An 18,002-nucleotide genomic window follows, 5' to 3' on the forward strand; every position below is an offset into this window, starting at 1 on the left:
TGACAAAATCTACTGCTCTGACGCAAATTCTACTGGTCTTGTAACTCCAGACCAGCGCCAATTTCCACCCCTGGCTATGATAAAAAAGTAAACAATTATAGGTCAAAGTACACCTTTCAACACAGAGCCTTGGCTCACAATGAACACCAAGCTATAAAGGTCCCACAAAATGACTAGTGTACAGGAAAAACAACTTTAATCTTATGAACAACATGAACAGAGTATATCTTGATACAACATGCTGAGGACGGTCAAACCAAAGACTTGAAATTGTTATATTCTGTTTCTCTTCAAATTTAGGAACAAGAGCAAACAGGGTGTTCATTTACAAAGCATCTCCATTCGGTTTTAACAGAACAAGACCTGCTTTAAACCAAAAAAGAAAACATCAACATTTAATCACCTTTATTCTTCATAGATTTTCTTGTACACATTCTAAGACAAAATATTCATATAGTGTAAAATTTTATATACAACATAATGTGAAACAAAAGCACTAATAGTTGAGAGTTATCACCATGAATATCTTCATAGGAAACTCTCTTGAGTGATTCTTAACTTAAGATATTTACAGATATACATGTATAAAAATAATATTATCTTAAAACAGAAGGTAAGTATCTGGTGTGTACAACCTACATCATTGTAAATGTCAGCATTTAGTAGCAAAACATTTTAAAAACGTGTTTCAAGATTGTTTACAAGTAATTCTTAATTCCAGACTGGCATGAGAAAGTATCTCTTCAATCTGTTAAATATTATTATTTATATGTTTTCCTTGGGTAATTGTACATTTTTTTCACTTTCCCATATTCAGTGTTCGGTTCAAGTCAGTTAAAAAATATGTAATAGTTGCAGAAAAAACATTTATGCTAGTTTCAACTTCCAAAAATGCAGGTTGTACACATTTGATAAAAATAAAGTTTGTGATATCCACCGTCACAATGTGGTGATGGATTCATAACAAAGACTTTATAAAATACCTCAGGTTTAAAGATAATTAGATGGAAGCTTTCATAGGTGAAGGTCATTCATATCATTAAATCAATAAAATCAAGAAATTAAGAATAAATTTAGTAAAAAAGAAACCTTAAGTGTACCTTATACATTATTTTATCTGAGTTGTGTTTTAGCTAGTAGTTCTAACTCTTCCATAGAATAATGATGAAGTATCTTGCACAGAGCATAGAATATTTTGTTTCTTTTTTTCAAAATATTTATTGCTTTTACACTTCACTCTCCTAAAAAGTTATTGAATATATTCTCAATGAAAGTTTTGAAAATAAAATGCCATTATATAACAAGGCTTTGACTACTTTTTCAGTTTGCTGTCAATTCTTTCAATGAAAAATAATCAGCCCATATTGATCTTGAATATAGTTGAAAAAGCCAAATCCTTACAATCAAGTCTAGAAAACACATCAAATATAAGTTATTTTATTGTTATTAGGTAAAATAGTTGAAGATCAGATATATTTCAAAGCTATTATGTTCTAAGGGAAATAACCAGTAATACTTATTAGGCAAATGGAACTCATTTTCCCTAGTGCCATTAATATTTCAAGAAACTAAGTTTTTATGGAAGCAAGTTCAATAATATTAATTATGATTGAAGCTGTTATTAAGCTTAAGTTATTTTATTAATTAATCAGGACAAGACATCAGCATTAATACATCCTTTACATTCTGAATCAAATAAAGCATTCTTCATTATCATTTTGAACATAGATTAATTTTGGTTTGCTACTGAATTTAGTTTTTACATGGCTACTTCTGCTAGGTAGATTTTTATAGAAAAAATAAAACAGAGAAGTAAAATTTGTGAAAGCTAAGAAAAAAGGAATATGAGATATAGTAACATCCACAACTGATGGTAAATTGTTAAAATCTTTTTCCAATAAATCCCATATATATATAGCATAACAGTAGTGAAACAAAAGTTCATCTCCTTCCAAATTTTCTTTTTTTTTTAATTTAAGAAGCAATTTTTGCCAATTTATATAGAAAGTTCTAAATAATGACCTATAAAAATCACAAAATGAAATGCTCCCAATCCAATCCTATCTAAAATGACAAAGCTAAGAACTATAAACTGTACAAGTTATCATACATTCCATACAGACCATAATATACAAACATAGAATACAAAGTATCCATATATAATTAACTTTCATTCCATTCATACATTAAATACCATCAGACAGAGATAATACAAATATTAGTACTGTGGGAAACAAAATGTCAATCTACACTCACCTTTATTGGACTTTATAATTCATCAGAAAAATACATTGTTTTTCTTTATATCCAATACAATAAACTAAAACTGTATAGAAGTGCTTTTTTACTGTATTTATTATTCAGATTTTTATCTAATACAAATTCACCTATTTTATATTAGTATTAGTACGATAGTATACATTTGTTTACTTTTGAGGTTGATACAGGCATTTATCATCCATCTCCAATTTTCTAGATTTGCTCAAGATATCTTTCTGCTAGAAATATTATTTGCTTTGGAAGTTGATAACTTTAACAAGCTGTAATACTCAATAAAATGTATCAAAATAAACTTAACACTGATAAGAAGAAGAAGAAAAAGAGTTTGAACTACTTCATAAGGCCTTGGTCTAGAAAATATCTATAAAACTGACATTTAATGTTCCAAATCTGATATAATTCTATCTTGATTTACCCCCAGTGCATATAATGTTTAAAAAAAAAATAGGATTCCCTATGCTTTCATTAAATGAAGAAAAAAATCTTATAGTGATATAATATAAATAATATGGCAGAATACAATCTTTCTAGCTAGATAACATTGTTAGACGTCAATAAATAAAAAATATGTAACTCTACAAAAGACAGCACATTGCTAACTGTCAGGGTTGATACAATCTTCAGGGATTATGAAAATTATTATTAAAAGCCAAGAATATGCAAACATTATGTGATTTCAATACATGTAAGGGATATTGTGACTTCTTCTAATGAAAATAAACTTATCAAAGAAGATAGCATCATTGCATTTCTGTCATTGAAATCAAAATGTTACTTAAGTAGTGTTTTTACAATGGACTTCAAATAAGAGCATTAATTTTAGTAGACTAACTCCCACTTTTCCACATTTTTATGCTCAAGAGTTTTTCTACCAATAAGATAAGAATAAATGAAGACTTTGAGACAGTTCCCTAATCATGCAAACAAACAAATGTAATAAATATATCTTTTTTACTTCTAAAAATTCTAAACTGAAAGTAAAACCAGGAAAAGCTGCCACTTAAAAAAAACTTTTATGAATTGTTTGCTCTCAACATTTTTTTAAAAGTTTAGAATCAATATTACACATTTTATATTTCAAATTATTATGCAACCAACATAAAAATGCATACAACAACAGAAAAAGAAAATAAGATTTTTTCCAAATTTTGGGGGTTGTCTCCAAAAATACAGGTTAGATGTAACAGGTATAACTTTAAGAATTAAAATAACATAAGCCAAATTAATATATATTTCACTCAATACCATTTAAAAACTTCAATGATATATTATACTCATTCATTATAACAAGTCAAATTTCATGTTAACTGAGAAAAAAATAATACCTCACCATTGATGAGATAGAACAACATCTTACAGAAAACAAATGTCTGATATTAAATACCAAATGATAGAAGTTGAGTCTGTGATTTCCTTTATATCTGACCATTTACACTGGACACATTTATACACACTATATAACCTGTTACTGTGATGATGACGTGAATGGCTGTGATGAGGAAAATGATGGCGGCTTCATGCCTTCTAACTGATGAACTTGTTGATTTAAAAACAGGATCCTAAAACAAGACATCAGTTATTACATAATATGCATTTCAAAATAAAACCTATTGCAGTCAATACAGACATATTAAAATGGTTAAATCCCTTCTCTGATACCTGGGAAGAAAAGTATGTGTACTTTCTACTAGGATATTATCCAATGCTTATCTACCAAACTTCTTTTTCATTTCTGTAGACTTTTTTCTAAAATGCTTTCATGGCTTTGGACTGTTCCATAATCATGATAATTGAACTTATATAATTAAATGTCGCTGAGTTGTTGTATTTTATTGAGTAACCAAAGCCCTTGTTTTACTGATTATGATGGTTTTAAACATTGTATCACTGTGTAATGAATCAATATAATAAATATAGTTAGCCATGTTATTCCTGAAAACTGTGAAGGAGACAGATCTCAAGAAAATGTAACTTATGAGGTATTTAAGATCATAAAACATCTATGTACAATATATTGGTTATCCAGCTACCTTCAGGATTTGTAAGGCAAAAGTAGCTGAAATGCCTTTTTGTCAGCTGAATTAAACTGTTTCATTTTCATCATGTTCATTGGCCTTTTCTGATGTTCTTTGAATTGCTTAAGCCTTATATGTCAATAAAACACACTTGCAAGATTTGGTGTGTAATAGTTTTTGTGCCATAAATTGACCTTGTTCTTACCTTTGTTCATGAAGTGTAGATTGTATTTCAGCCAGCCTCACTAATGATCGAGCTCTCTTTAAATTAACACTAACTTGACTGCAATGAAAACTACCAATCTTTAAACCTTCTTCCCAATATCTATTTGCCTGAAAAAGAATTCACATTTTTTACATTATATCTATATACTCATTTTCATGCTTACAGCAATAGATATAAACAATAAATCAGTAAGTAAAAAAAAAAAAAAATAGAATTACATTACTTATGTTCAAATCTTAAAATAGTATTGATGTATGCCATGTCCAGGAAGGGTATCATGGGTATTGGTAATCATATCAGTCAAAAGAGGGTCAAATTTCCTGAGCAGCCATGTCAAGCAAAATACTTCTGAAGTCTCCCAAACATCCCCTTCGGAACACAATATATTTGTCTTATTACACCCAAATGTTAATGTAATGATTAAAAAATTTGAAATCCAATTCCATTATTCTCTTTCTTTTAGATGTAAGCAAAAGCAACCACATCACAAAAATGTTCAAATTTCTTTGTGGAGGGTATAAAAAGGAATACATGTTTTGGGAAATACATTAGTTGAGAGGGTAACAAAGGCATTGCCTTGTGCATTAATCCTGGTGATGGTGAAATATAAAAAATATTTGGGAAATTATTAGAAACACACTAGATCTATATCAATTAATTAAATAATCGAGAATACTTAAACTATAAGAAATGTAAGTACAGTCGAACCTTGTTGTGTTGAATCGAAGGGACCAGACGAAAGTAGTCGAAGGGACCAGACGAAAATGTAGTCGAAGGGACCAGACAAAAGTATTCGACTCATCGAGGTTAGACTCAACCCAGGTCGAGTGTGACGTCATATATTTTAAATGTATGAAATACCAATATGTGATTTCTGTAAACTAGATGCATGTTTATTGACCATTGTGCTTTTTTCGATATGATAATATATGATTGTGTATTTATGTTCTGTATTTTTAAGATTCAACCCACAACATTCACAAATAAAATCAATACACAAATATTTACAAAGGTCAATCACTATAAATTATGGAATCACTCGCGAAAATATTTTCATAACTAATCTTGAAAGAATGTGAACAGTGTTCATAGATTAAAAAGACCGACTCATGATAATTAATAAAATATTTTAATCCATTTAATTATTGTTCTTATTCTTGGTTAATTTAATCTCAGCTTGGGTCATTAAAATTCATTTCGTTTTTATACCAAGTGAAATAGGTTCAGCACATTCAAGTTCCGCTTGGACGATCAACAAAGGTGTTGATTAGCTGTCATCATAAACATGTCATTTTAACTGTTTTACAAACAAGTATGTTTACACAGCTTTAATCACTTATGGAAATGAATAGGTTAAACAAGGAAAACATAAGTTATGAATTTTATTTTTAAAGTTTTTATTTCTTTCAATTTTTTTTTTAATTTTGAACTTCTAGACATCGCAGTCAATTTACATCAATTTTACATCGATGGGACTTAAGAATTAGCTCGACTTAACAGAGTATTCGAATCATACGAGTTCGACTCATCAGAGGTTAAAATGCATTGATCAAACCGGAATTATGCCGGGACCGAGAAATTACTTCGACTGTAGTATCTGATTATTTATGTCCGACACTTAAAAGTAGACTCCTGTTGGACTGCATCTGCCATCCACATGAAGCATTAAAAATCTACCTACCTGTCTTTCTGCATGTTCAGCCTGCCAGCCAGACACATGGCTAACTAAATTTTCATTGTAATATTGTTTTAAAGAGTTCATCATATCAGCTGCTGGATCTTTAGTAACACCCATGTTTGTTAGTGGACCTGCCTCTACACATGCATTCTGAGAACTTGTTGTACTATTTGGACTCATGCTGAAATACAAAAGTTAAACTTATTTACAAACACCAATTATTTATGAAAATGTTTGCCTTAATAGAAAGAATCAATTTGACATTGTATAAGAAGCTTGGAAAAATGCAGGGAGGTAAAGCCATTCCAAATCTACTTTTTACAAGCTCTAAGATGGAAGTAATTATTGTCTTAGAATATGTTTTTCTGTAGGGTCTACAATACAACTTTTTATTCAGGTACAAATTATTGTTAAACTAGAGTTTGCTTTTCTTTCACTCCTTTTTCATTAGTTTACCCAGCCATTTAAAGTATACATAGGTTGTGAGCCTCAGCTGATTTCTATCACATTTTAATAAATTTTTCATATGTTAAGGTTCTATCTGCTAAAATTCTTTCATTATGCAATTGAAGAATTTCAGTAGATTTAAAAATTTGTAAGGGTTCTGCGGAACCCAGTGTCTCGCCTACTTTTGCAGTAAATTGCAGGCTCAACAAAATTGAGGGAAAAAATCAATAAAAATTTACGCTTGATACTATCTTTTGATTGTAAGAAGCTTCTGTCCAAGTTTGGTAAAAATCCAGGATAGTTAATGAATCTAATAAATGTTTTAAAAACTTTAACTGCAGACTGGATGTAATGTTAACTGGAAGAAAAACTAAGTCCATTTATAAGTAAAATACAGATACACAGGTACAAAATATTAACAAAATTTCCTTCTAGATACTAGCTTTTGATCAGTAACAAGCTTCTGTCCAAGTTTGGTACAAATCAAAAATAGTATAAGAAAGTTATCAAATTTTTTAAAAATTTAACCACAGAGCGAATGTGTGCTGGCAGAAAATCTAAGTCCATTTAAAGTAGAATACGGAAAAAATGGATTTATCGTTTTACAAAATTTACTTCTGGATACTATCTAATGATCATAAACAAGCTTCTGTCCAAGTTTGGTAGAAATCCAGGATAGTTTAAGAAAGTTATTAAAATTTTAAAAGCTTTAACCACAGAGTGAATGTAATGTTTTCCCGCAGAAAAACTAAGTCCATTTATAAGTAAAATACGGAAAAAATGGAATTTTATTTTCACAAAATTTACTTCTGGATACTATCTAATGATCATAAACAAGCTTCTGTCCAAGTTTGGTAGAAATCCAGTATGGTTTAAGAAAGTTATTAAAATTTCAAAAACTTTAACCACAGAGTGAATATTTGTGGACGCCGCCGCCGACGATGACGGAATGTAGGATCGCTTAGTCTCGCTTTTTCGACTAAAGTCGAAGGCTTGACAAAAATGTAAAATGCAATAAAACCTAAAAAGTATGTTTCATTTTGTATATAAGTTTCTTTATGTAAGAAAAATAAGTTGTTTTCAGTGTGCATGACTGAAAAATGTTTCTTGAATAATCTCTACCAAAGAAATTTGTGTATAATTTTCTTTATTTTGACTATACTACATAAATTTACCATGATGTTCTGCTTGTATCTGATGCTGGACTTTCTCCTCCTTGCCTGTCATCTCCTTTCACAGAAAAATGATGTGATGTCATGTGATTACCATCCATAGATATCTCTTGCAACATATCTAAGTGTGGTGATGGATGCGTTACCATTCTCATATTAGGGGAATGCTGTTGGACATGCATCCTTCCATTCATAGGAGGTGTTGGTTGCTGTGACATCACTCGGCCATAAATTGATCCCTGGTTTTGGACTGGCACATGTGACGTCATTTGAAGGTGAGGATTGGATATTGTCTGTTGGGGATGTGTTCTATTCATTGAGTGCTGGTGGCTAGATGTGATTGGGATTTGAATTGGAGCACTCCTCGTGGCTGGATGTGGTTGCTGTTGTGAAGTAACCGGGGTGTGACCATCAGGACCTAAAACAAAGTCTGAAATGTATTATTCATCATTTATTATTAACAGGAATTCTGTATACAAAAAAAACAAACTTTTTAAGTTATAATATGTATAAAGCTATAAATCTATATTGAAGATCAAATGTCTAAATTCCACAAACTTTTATGTTAAAATAATAATAGTCATTATTAAACAGTTTCTTACTAGACACATTTAGAAATAAATGAAATACCTGCTATCCACCAGAAAAGTGAAAACAGCTTTCTGAAACGCATCAATCACATGTATGACTAAGTCTCAGAAGAACAAGTCATACAGAACGTGTATAATTTTTACTGTTTTGTAGGGGAACGTTTAGTTTTTGTTGTAAATGTTGAATAAGAACCATGCAGTGATTTTGCTAGCCCTCGTCACTTTCGTAATTTAAGAAGGGGTTTTCGCATTGACGAAAGTATTTCAAATCAATTTCGTCACTTAAATTTTGAAAGTGTAAAAATATTTTCACATTAAAATACTATAAATCTACCTGTCTTTATGTTTTTGACAAGTTTATGACCCTCACGTAATTAACACTTTCAACAGGTGTTATAAGTTGTGATTACAACTAATCCAATTATTGCCATCAGATGGGTCACTAATCCGTTAATTATTAATAAACCTCATAATTGACCATCATAATTATTTCCCCAGGAGAATCAGTCAGTTGGCATTTCAACAACCAGGATTATACAATAGTTTTCGTCATTTGATCGAAATTGTTAACCCCGGACAGTTCGCATTTGAATTTCAATATTTCTCAAATGATCACAATTTGAAGTTCGTTTGTCGTCGATTCGTCACTCAAATGCATTTTCGTCATAATTGATATAAATGCCATCAAAAACTTTATTCAAAATGTTTAAAAAGTCACCGGAGTCTTCACGAGTTAAACAGGTGCTTCCTGTACTGTGTGCTACGCATGCGTGAAAGTATTTATGACTATTTATAGACCTTGATTAATAATGTAAAATACGAAATCCTTTAGAATCAATTAAATGAGAGACAACAAGTGAAACTGCGAGCTACTGCTTACTGATGATACCCCCGCCGCAAGTGGATAATATTAATGGTGTAAAAATATGCAAGTGTTCGGTAAACAGGAAGTTGTCGAGTGATGAATCTGAAAACGCATCACAGGGTATAGCTGACTTATATAAATCCTGAAACCAAATTTCAGAAATCCTTGTATTGTAGTTCCTGAGAAAAATGTGACGAAAATTTTCAACTTGGCTATCATGTGTAAAATCATACAAGTGTTCGGTAAACAGGAAGTTGTCAAGTGATCAATCTGAAAACGCATCACACGGTATAGCTGACTTAGATAAACCCTGAAACCAAATTTCAGAAATCCTTGTATTGTAGTTCCTGAGAAAAATGCGACGAAAGTTTCATGGGACGGACTGACTGACGGACGGATGGACGGACTGACGGACGGACAGACAGAGGTAAAACCGTATACCCCCCCTTTTTTAAAGCGGGGGTATAAATATATATCTCTTACTAAAAGAAATTGAACCACAAAAATGATAATTTCCTGATGAATCCGCACTCGTTTTGAATTTATCATCCACGTGTCACTTCACGTTTTCAATTCAATTTGAAACCGAAAGTAGTAAACGTGATCTATTTTTAATTTGTTTACAACCTCCTTTCAGTCGTTATACTGGTTCCAAAAAGGATTTTATACAGTTCCAACTTAATAGAAATGATAACCAAACATAGATTTAGAAGTTTTATAAGGATACGGATTATGCAGTGATATAATCAATGCAAGTTAATTTCTGCTGTGATTCCTTGTTTAAAAAAAATGAATCCAACTTTTGTTGATCAGGAATGTCCTCTGGAACAAACTGAAGAGAAATTGTGAACTAAGTTTGCACATCCCATGTCAGAATCTTTCATAATAAGGGCCAATACAGTCACATCATACAATACTGACTGCCAATCATGCCCAAGTCCTTTAAAATCTGACAAAGTCAAAGATGAAGCTAGTAATATAAATCCTTGGTCCCTTGCTGTTACACAAAAAAAAAGATTTGATTTTTATAGCGCCCAAAAGTGACTTAAGCCCTCAAAATCCTAGCTTAAACCCTGACCATGTATTAAAGATTGATTATGACAAGGGAAGTTTCTAGCAACCTTGATCCCCCATGAGGTATGGTCAGTGATTGATTACAGTATTTATGAATAGCCACTAACCTGGAGTCTGTTGTTGTGCAATTTGTCTTTTTATCACCTCCTGCAACTGATGTAATGTCTGCAATGCTGTGGATAATAAATATATGTGTTTAAGTCTAACTATCTTCTGTAGATAATTATAAATAACAAAAGGCTCCAAAGAGCTTGTCTCCCTTATATAATCTATAGATACAACGCAACAAGAAATTTAGTGAAAATAGAAGGTGGGTGTTCTAGGCTATTTTTTGTTTGTTTACCTGTCAGCTTTAACAATCTATTATGGTTTTCAAGATATAGGACAGTAATGCATTGCATATGTACTATTTTAAACCATGATGGCAATGCTTGTTTTCTAAAAAAAAAAAAAAAAATGGGGAATGGGACAAATATGATGCCTTTGCTTGCATATCATATCATATCAAGTTATAAAGGGACATAACTGAAGAACGGTAAAAGTGAATCTGATGTTACCCTAATTTGAACTTGATCTCAGTTATATGGTAATTAAGTATTGTGTATAAGTTTAATAACATTTGGATGCATGAGGCAAACTAAAGTTAGAGAATGTAAATAGCAATTTTCCATTTGAAAAGGGGCATATAAAGATATAGAATGGTTAAAGTGACACCACTGAAATTCAAACTTGATTTGTGTTTTGTGGTAATAATAATTTTTTATAAGTTTCATAACATTTGATAGAGGCAAACTTAAGTTAGAGAACGGAAACCAACTTTGGGAATGGATAGACGTACGGATATATAGACAGACAAAGGTAAAACTTAATGCACTTCATGTACATTATACCCTATACTAAAGGTACTTTGCCCCAAATTTTGTTGAAATTAATTCAGTAGTTTTATAGAATATCTTTGAAAATAAATGAAAGGCTTGAAATTCTGTGAGTTCACTTTCAATGAAGCAAGCAAGTAATTCACATGTAACAATTAAGAAGAAAGATATAACTACGCACATATGCTCCTCAATTGTTTTCAGGAAGCACTGATGTAAATTTATAATGTATCTACCTTTATTTGTTAAGTCCTGATTGTTTTGGACACCACTGAGTTGTGTAATTAATTGTGGCAGAGCTGATATTAAAGGGCCTGTCGTACTAGTACTTGGTATCCTTGAGGACAGGTTAAGTGATCCAGGAGTGGTGACGGAGGCTGGCGTGGATACTGGTCCTAGCTGTGGGGTACCAGCACAACTAGACTGCCGAGAACTAGTAGGTGTACTACTGGGTGATATGTCCATATCCTCATGATGCTCTGAAATAAAAAATGTATAGGTAAATTGCTAATTGATATACTTAATGTATCTAACACATGTAACATATTAGGTTATAAATTTAAAGACAATATTGTTACTTAAAATACACATCTGATGATGTTATGCATGTTAAGTGAATCACTGTGAAACAGGGTGAACGCTTGTTAATGCATAAAAGTGGTACCTAACACTACAGGGAGATAACTCTGTAAAGTCAGCTAAACGTTTTGATTATGTTGTGTTGTAATTGGAATATTAAGCTTCTCAATGATCAAAACTGGTGTTTGTCAAACTGCTATATAACCAGTGTAATTTTTCTGACAAAACGGTTGGTTCAAAATTTTTGAAATTTTTATTTTTTTGTTTAAGGTGGTACCTAACACTACAGGGAGATAACTCTGTAAAGTCGGCTAAACGTTTTAATTACATTGTGTTGTAAAGGGAATATCAAGCTTCTCAATGATCAAAGTTGGTGTTTGTCAAACTGCTATATAACCAGTGTAATTTTTCTGACAAAACGGTTGGTTCAAAATTTTTGAAATTTTTATATTTTTGTTAAAGGGTCAAAGTAAATACATTGTCAAAATTTTATGAAAATTAAACGAGCCAAATTAATTTTAGTGAAAGTGTTGGGTACCACCTTAAGGGTCATATTAAAGTAAAGACTTTTATGAAAATTAAACGAGCCAAATTAATTTTAGTGAAAGTGTTGGGTACCACCTTAAGGGTCATATCAAAGTAAAGACTTTTATGAAAATTAAACGAGCCAAATTAATTTTAGTGAAAGTGTTGGGTACCACCTTAAGGGTCATATCAAAGTAAAGACTTTTATGAAAATTAAACGAGCCAAATTAATTTTAGTGAAAATGTTGGGTACCATCTTAAGGGTCATATCAAAGTAAAGACTTTTATGAAAATTAAACGAACCAAATTAATTTTAGTGAAAGTGTTGGGTACCACCTTAAACATGTTGAAGATAAATCACTGTGGAACAGGGTGATGTTAAACAGATTGATTTATAGTTATATAAATATAAGATGGAAACACACTGATAGTAATTATGAGTGAACAGCGTGTTTGCTGGTTCACCAAAGAACCAAGTATTGATGATAATATCAATGTTAATAATTAAGGAGCAAGATTTTCTCTCCTGATGCTCTGTGCGACACATCTTGTTAACGTTAGCTGAATTCTGTATAGATCATCAAGACATCATACATGTCATAAGGCTGCCAAAAAGTGACAAAAACATTGTTCTCATTAATTTGTTAAATCATAATCTGAGAAGAAAGTGACTCCATTTTTACCCAAAGCTTTGTGTAAAAGGTAAATCATGAAGGGGATCCAAAAATATATGATCATCACCATGTGACAATGAGCAAACCCGTACTGCACAGTAAGCTTTAAAAGGCTTATAATAAAAAAATGAAAAATCATTTTCTATGTTCAGTGGACCCTGAAATTTTAAACGTCAAAACTCTAAAACATTGACCTATAATGGTTTACTTTTATAAATTTTTATTTGGATGGAGAGTTGTCTCATTGGCACTCATACCAGATCTTCCTATATCTACTTATTTAAGTAGCTAAGAAGAAAATCTGTGATTTTGTATTTTTACCTGAATCTTCAAAACAAACAGGTTAAGATTGTATTTAATTATTAGTAAAATTAAAAAAAAATAACCTTTTGATTCTTTATGCAATCAAATGCTATAATGAAGGCTTTACATAATGATTTAACTCTTTTGAAAGAGATTTTCCCAGTAGTTAAGACTATTTTTCTTGTAAAATTTCAGGTTTCACCTTACTGATAACAAATTAGGGGTACTACTTAAACAAGTGATTTCATTTTCACCTATTTCAGTGATTTGATAAATCACCTAAAATGACCTATTGAAGTGATTTTGGTGTTTCCTTTGATCTTCAAATGCTAATTTCATTAATTTTCCATATTTTGACAAATTTTTCTGCAATTTTCCTACAACGATCAACTATACCTTTTTCTTTGTATATTAATTTCCCCCAACTACTTTTACAGTCAGACAGAGGTCAGCAATTTAAAGTAACCTTATTGGTCTTCTTTAAAGTTAAAATGATCTAAGGTTTTGTCCAGATCAACAGTTAATTTAAGTTTATGCTTATTTTGAATAAACTGTAAACACTGACAGGCTCATCCAGCAAAAGATCATTTCTGCATGTAGTTAACAGGCTTTTATTTGAACTTGGAATTATTTTTAATCATAATGTTTGAGCGGTTCATAACACTTTCCATACAATGTATTTTGTATAAGATACATGTAGTATTGTGCCCACCACAGTACTTTCTATTGAAAATGTACTATCTTCTTTGTAAAGGAAAGTGTTGTATGCAGCACAGAACATTCAAGTCCAGAATAAGCATGGATTTTTTTTTTAAATTTCAAGGACAAGAAATTATGCAAATTCCATAATTAAAAATAATTCCCAAGTTCAATTAATAGCCTGTTAGTTGCCTTTAAATGGAATACATATTGCTTATACATGGACATGTAGTTACCAAAACGTAAACCTTGTTCACTGATCCATGAAACAAGTTGAGGTCAAGTGAAAATTGTCTGATAGGCATGAAGAATGCTCATACCAAATATAGTTATCCTATTGTTACTCATAAGAGAGAAACTACATTGTAAGGCCAACATTAAAAATATCTTTGTTTCCCCTCCCTTACTGAGGTTATCAGGGTATGGGTAGGTAGGTCATGTAGGTAGGCAAATTATTTTATTTTATTTCTTGATATAATTTTTCTATATTGAATTTTTACAAAATTCAACAGGTAAGATAAGTCAAGAAAAGTGGGTTATTCCCTGTATTCAGTGTACCCCCAGTTTTCTGATGTTAAAAACAGTATACAGGGACCTCCTTTTTCCTATTCATTTTATGGTATGAAATCTACAAAAGCACACATCCTTCATGTGATAACAATGTGTAATGAAAGCAAGTGTTTAATTAGTTAAAAATCAAGTCTAATTTGATGCACATGATGCATAACTCACAACAAAATAATTCCTGTGTTCACCAATTCATACCTTGATCATCAATTATGAGATGACAAAAAGATATGTTAATGACTTAATGTTAATGAATTAAAATTTAATGAATAAAAATTTTCAATAGAAGTGAACATAATTCAGTTATGTTCAGTGGCACCTGGATCATACAGCTTGGTCAATTAATTCCTAAACAAAAGATTTGCATGTTTTTTCGAGGTCTAGAAAAAACAAGACTTCACTTATACATGTTATATGTTTTGTTGTTCCTAGAATACTTTAAGTATTTACAAATTCAACTGACGCAGCTACATGTATAACGTAAAACATGCCCTTTTGTAAATTTCCTGCCATGAATTGAAAAATAAAAACACATTTAAACTGGTCTTGTTTACACAAGAGGTGAAAGCAGGGAATCCACATATCCAACATTTTCTGACTTGTGCCCAACCTGTTCGAAGTCGAAGACAAAGTAGATTGATTTCAAAGCACGATTCAGACCATTTTTACTCAAAGATTTTATCCTTTAAACAGGAACAGAGGTAAAAGACAAAGTCAATCAAGGTGCACTCAGTGGGTTGAAAGATGCTTCAGGTCTATAGCAGAGGGGTTCAATATACCTTGGTAGGGGGGTCAAAATACCATGGCATAGTAAAATTTCAAAATAACTTTTTCAGCAAGTTTAATACATACAAACTACTTATTGGTGTATTCTAACTACATAAAAGAGTTAGAATTGACAGAATTTAGGAAATTGAAGGTCTATAGTAGGGGGTTCCATATACTGCAGGGGGGTAAAAATACCAAAATACATACAAACTACTTATTGGTGTAATAACAATAAGAAGTTTGTATATACATATTAGACATGCTGGTAAAGATATTTCGAAAATTTTAATTTGCCATGATATTTTGACCCCCCTGCGGTATATTGAACCCCCTACTATAGACCTCTCATTTAAAAAATTCTAGCTATTTTAACTCCTTTACATAGTAATAATACTCTAATAAGTAGTTTGTATGAATTAAACATGATAGAAAAGATGTTTTGAAAATTTTACTTTGCCATGGTATTTTGACCCCTGTGGTATATCGAACCCCTTACTATAGACCAGGGTTCTCGTTAAGAAGCGTAATGCGTCCTGGACACATGGAAATTGAGCTGGACGCATCATTTTTTAAACCCGTGAGTCCCTGGGACGCGTCCTAATTGTATCCCCTCAATCCCAGAAACATCGTTTTGCCTAGAAGATTTATGATACAACATTGTTTTGAGCCGTTGTTTTGACAAGTAACTTTACCGGAAGTCAATGTCAGAACATCGATGTGATGCGTAGATCAATATTTTTGACAGCTGATTTAATTTACATATTTTACATTGTCTGCATGGTTGAACAAGCCAATGAACGATCATGAGACATTTCTCAAAATAAAAAGTAAAAATTGTTTACAAATGCTTGACTGTACCTTAAACATTGTTAAATGGAATGAATTTAAATCCAAAATTTTTAATTTTTGCGGTTGTATAAAAACGTATTATTTTTATTTCACAAGCCGGTTTGGTTTAGATAGATAGATAAATGTAGGCCAGGTGAAATTACAGTACGCCCAGAGAGTTTGTAATCGCTAACTCTAATCACCGTTTTCAGATTATACTCCCAATTTCCTCCAAAGATTCTCTCCCAACACCGTGTGGCTGCTAATTGGTTTATTGCCCATCTGATGTACTGAAAATTAATGACACATGACAACATAATCGGATTAGTTAGATTTATTATCTAATAAGTATGTGCATTTAATCAATCTTGATTGCACCTGTGCACTTTAAAACACAGTACTAAAATATCCTTTCTTTGACAGATAGAAATGTGATATTATCATTCAAAATAAGATAATTATTCTTGTATGTTTTTGCCAAATGTCATTATCAATTGACAGTCAGAGATATAACTCTATTGGGTTTTCTTCCAGATTTTCTCCTAAAATTTTCTAAATCTGTAATCAGGTAATAACATATGTTTGTTATTTGTAAAATTATTTCATTTATAGTTGGCTCTAGCCCTAGGGAACTCTTGAGACTTTGGGCAGAAACTAAATGCATAGCCTTGATAACTTATTTCTTAATTAAATTAATACATTTTTGATTAACCATCGCTATTAAGGGATAATCTTAGCTGTAATAACAAGGCGATTAGTATCTTTTATGACCTACTCAGTGAGAAGTTTTCCGGTTTATTGTTCAATAAATAAAATCAACTGGCTTAAAACAAATTGTTTTTTTTAACAGTAATTTGTCCAATCTTAACCCTAGAGTTAATTTATTGGATCAACAAGTGAACTCTGTTACTTTCAATTTATCATGTTTATTTTGCAATGTAAAATATTATGTTTCCCTACCTGCGGTACATTACCTACTTGAGTTATTTGAATTCAGAAAAGAAACTGGAAACTGTAACAGAGATGCAAACAGTTTTTTTTTCCTGTCAGACAATGGGGCCTACAGGGTACCAAGCTTTGCCAGACCCATCAAATTTCTGCCAGACCCATATTTTCACTCAAAAATCAAATGAAATTATGCTATTGAACAAACGTTAATTTTGATTTTGTTGATATTATTATTATTTTAAAATAACCTGTGATTCATAACAATTGTAGTTTATTGAATAATACATTACATAATATTGATCTGATTAAAAGTTATTCTTCACAAGAGTACTTGGAAACAAGATAGTCATTGGTAGTTTCATTCTGTTCAAATTCAAAATCTGACTCATAGTCGTACAAAGACCGCTTTACAGCTTTATCAACTTGAATAGGTGACTGGTTTGGTCTTTTACCGGGTTTCGACCCACTTACAAATTTTATCGGCCATGACATATTTCCTGAACTTATCAACTATGCTTAATAGACCTCCTTCCTAGAGAGCGAATTTCTAAAACAAAAAACATGACGGAAATACGGAGAATTGTTCGGGGCGAGATGGACAAGGTACGAAAGACTATTACTGGGCGGAAATACTGGTTCCCGGAGTTAGAAAATGCGGGGGAACAGGACATTTACTTTTATTAAAGATGATCGCAATTTTATAAACAAAATACTCTGCCGGGGCCGACGGGGATTTCAGTTTTGGCGGACCCAAGCGGACTTAAATATTGCCGGCCATCAGGTCCTGCACAGCTACGAGTTTTGCCGGACCTGCATAAATTCTGCCCCTTAGGTCCGACGGGTCAGACGATTAGTTGCATCTCTGCTGTAAAGTGACAACTCTGTCGAT

The 18,002-nt window shown here is 31.7% G+C and overlaps 1 protein-coding gene across 2 annotated transcripts in view; it reads right to left on the reverse strand.

The window, feature by feature from the left end:
• Positions 1 to 390: 390 nt before the first annotated feature.
• Positions 391 to 18,002, reverse strand: part of LOC143058738 (WW domain-containing adapter protein with coiled-coil-like) — a 35,435-nt gene continuing 17,823 nt past the window's right edge. The window contains exons 8-13 of one of the 2 annotated variants that reach the window (XM_076232189.1): positions 11,459 to 11,701; positions 10,455 to 10,520; positions 7,822 to 8,236; positions 6,203 to 6,380; positions 4,501 to 4,628; positions 391 to 3,839 (exon numbers count right to left, since the gene is read on the reverse strand). In XM_076232189.1, the coding sequence (XP_076088304.1) occupies positions 3,746 to 3,839; positions 4,501 to 4,628; positions 6,203 to 6,380; positions 7,822 to 8,236; positions 10,455 to 10,520; positions 11,459 to 11,701 (1,124 nt within the window). In that variant the 3' untranslated portion in view covers positions 391 to 3,745. Of the gene's footprint in view, positions 3,840 to 4,500; positions 4,629 to 6,202; positions 6,381 to 7,821; positions 8,249 to 10,454; positions 10,521 to 11,458; positions 11,702 to 18,002 lie in introns of both variants that reach the window. The other variant, XM_076232188.1, reaches the window with a different exon arrangement.

The sequence above is a fragment of the Mytilus galloprovincialis genome, chromosome 14 (assembly GCF_965363235.1).
Source record: "Mytilus galloprovincialis chromosome 14, xbMytGall1.hap1.1, whole genome shotgun sequence".
Taxonomy (NCBI): Eukaryota; Metazoa; Mollusca; class Bivalvia; order Mytilida; family Mytilidae; genus Mytilus; species Mytilus galloprovincialis.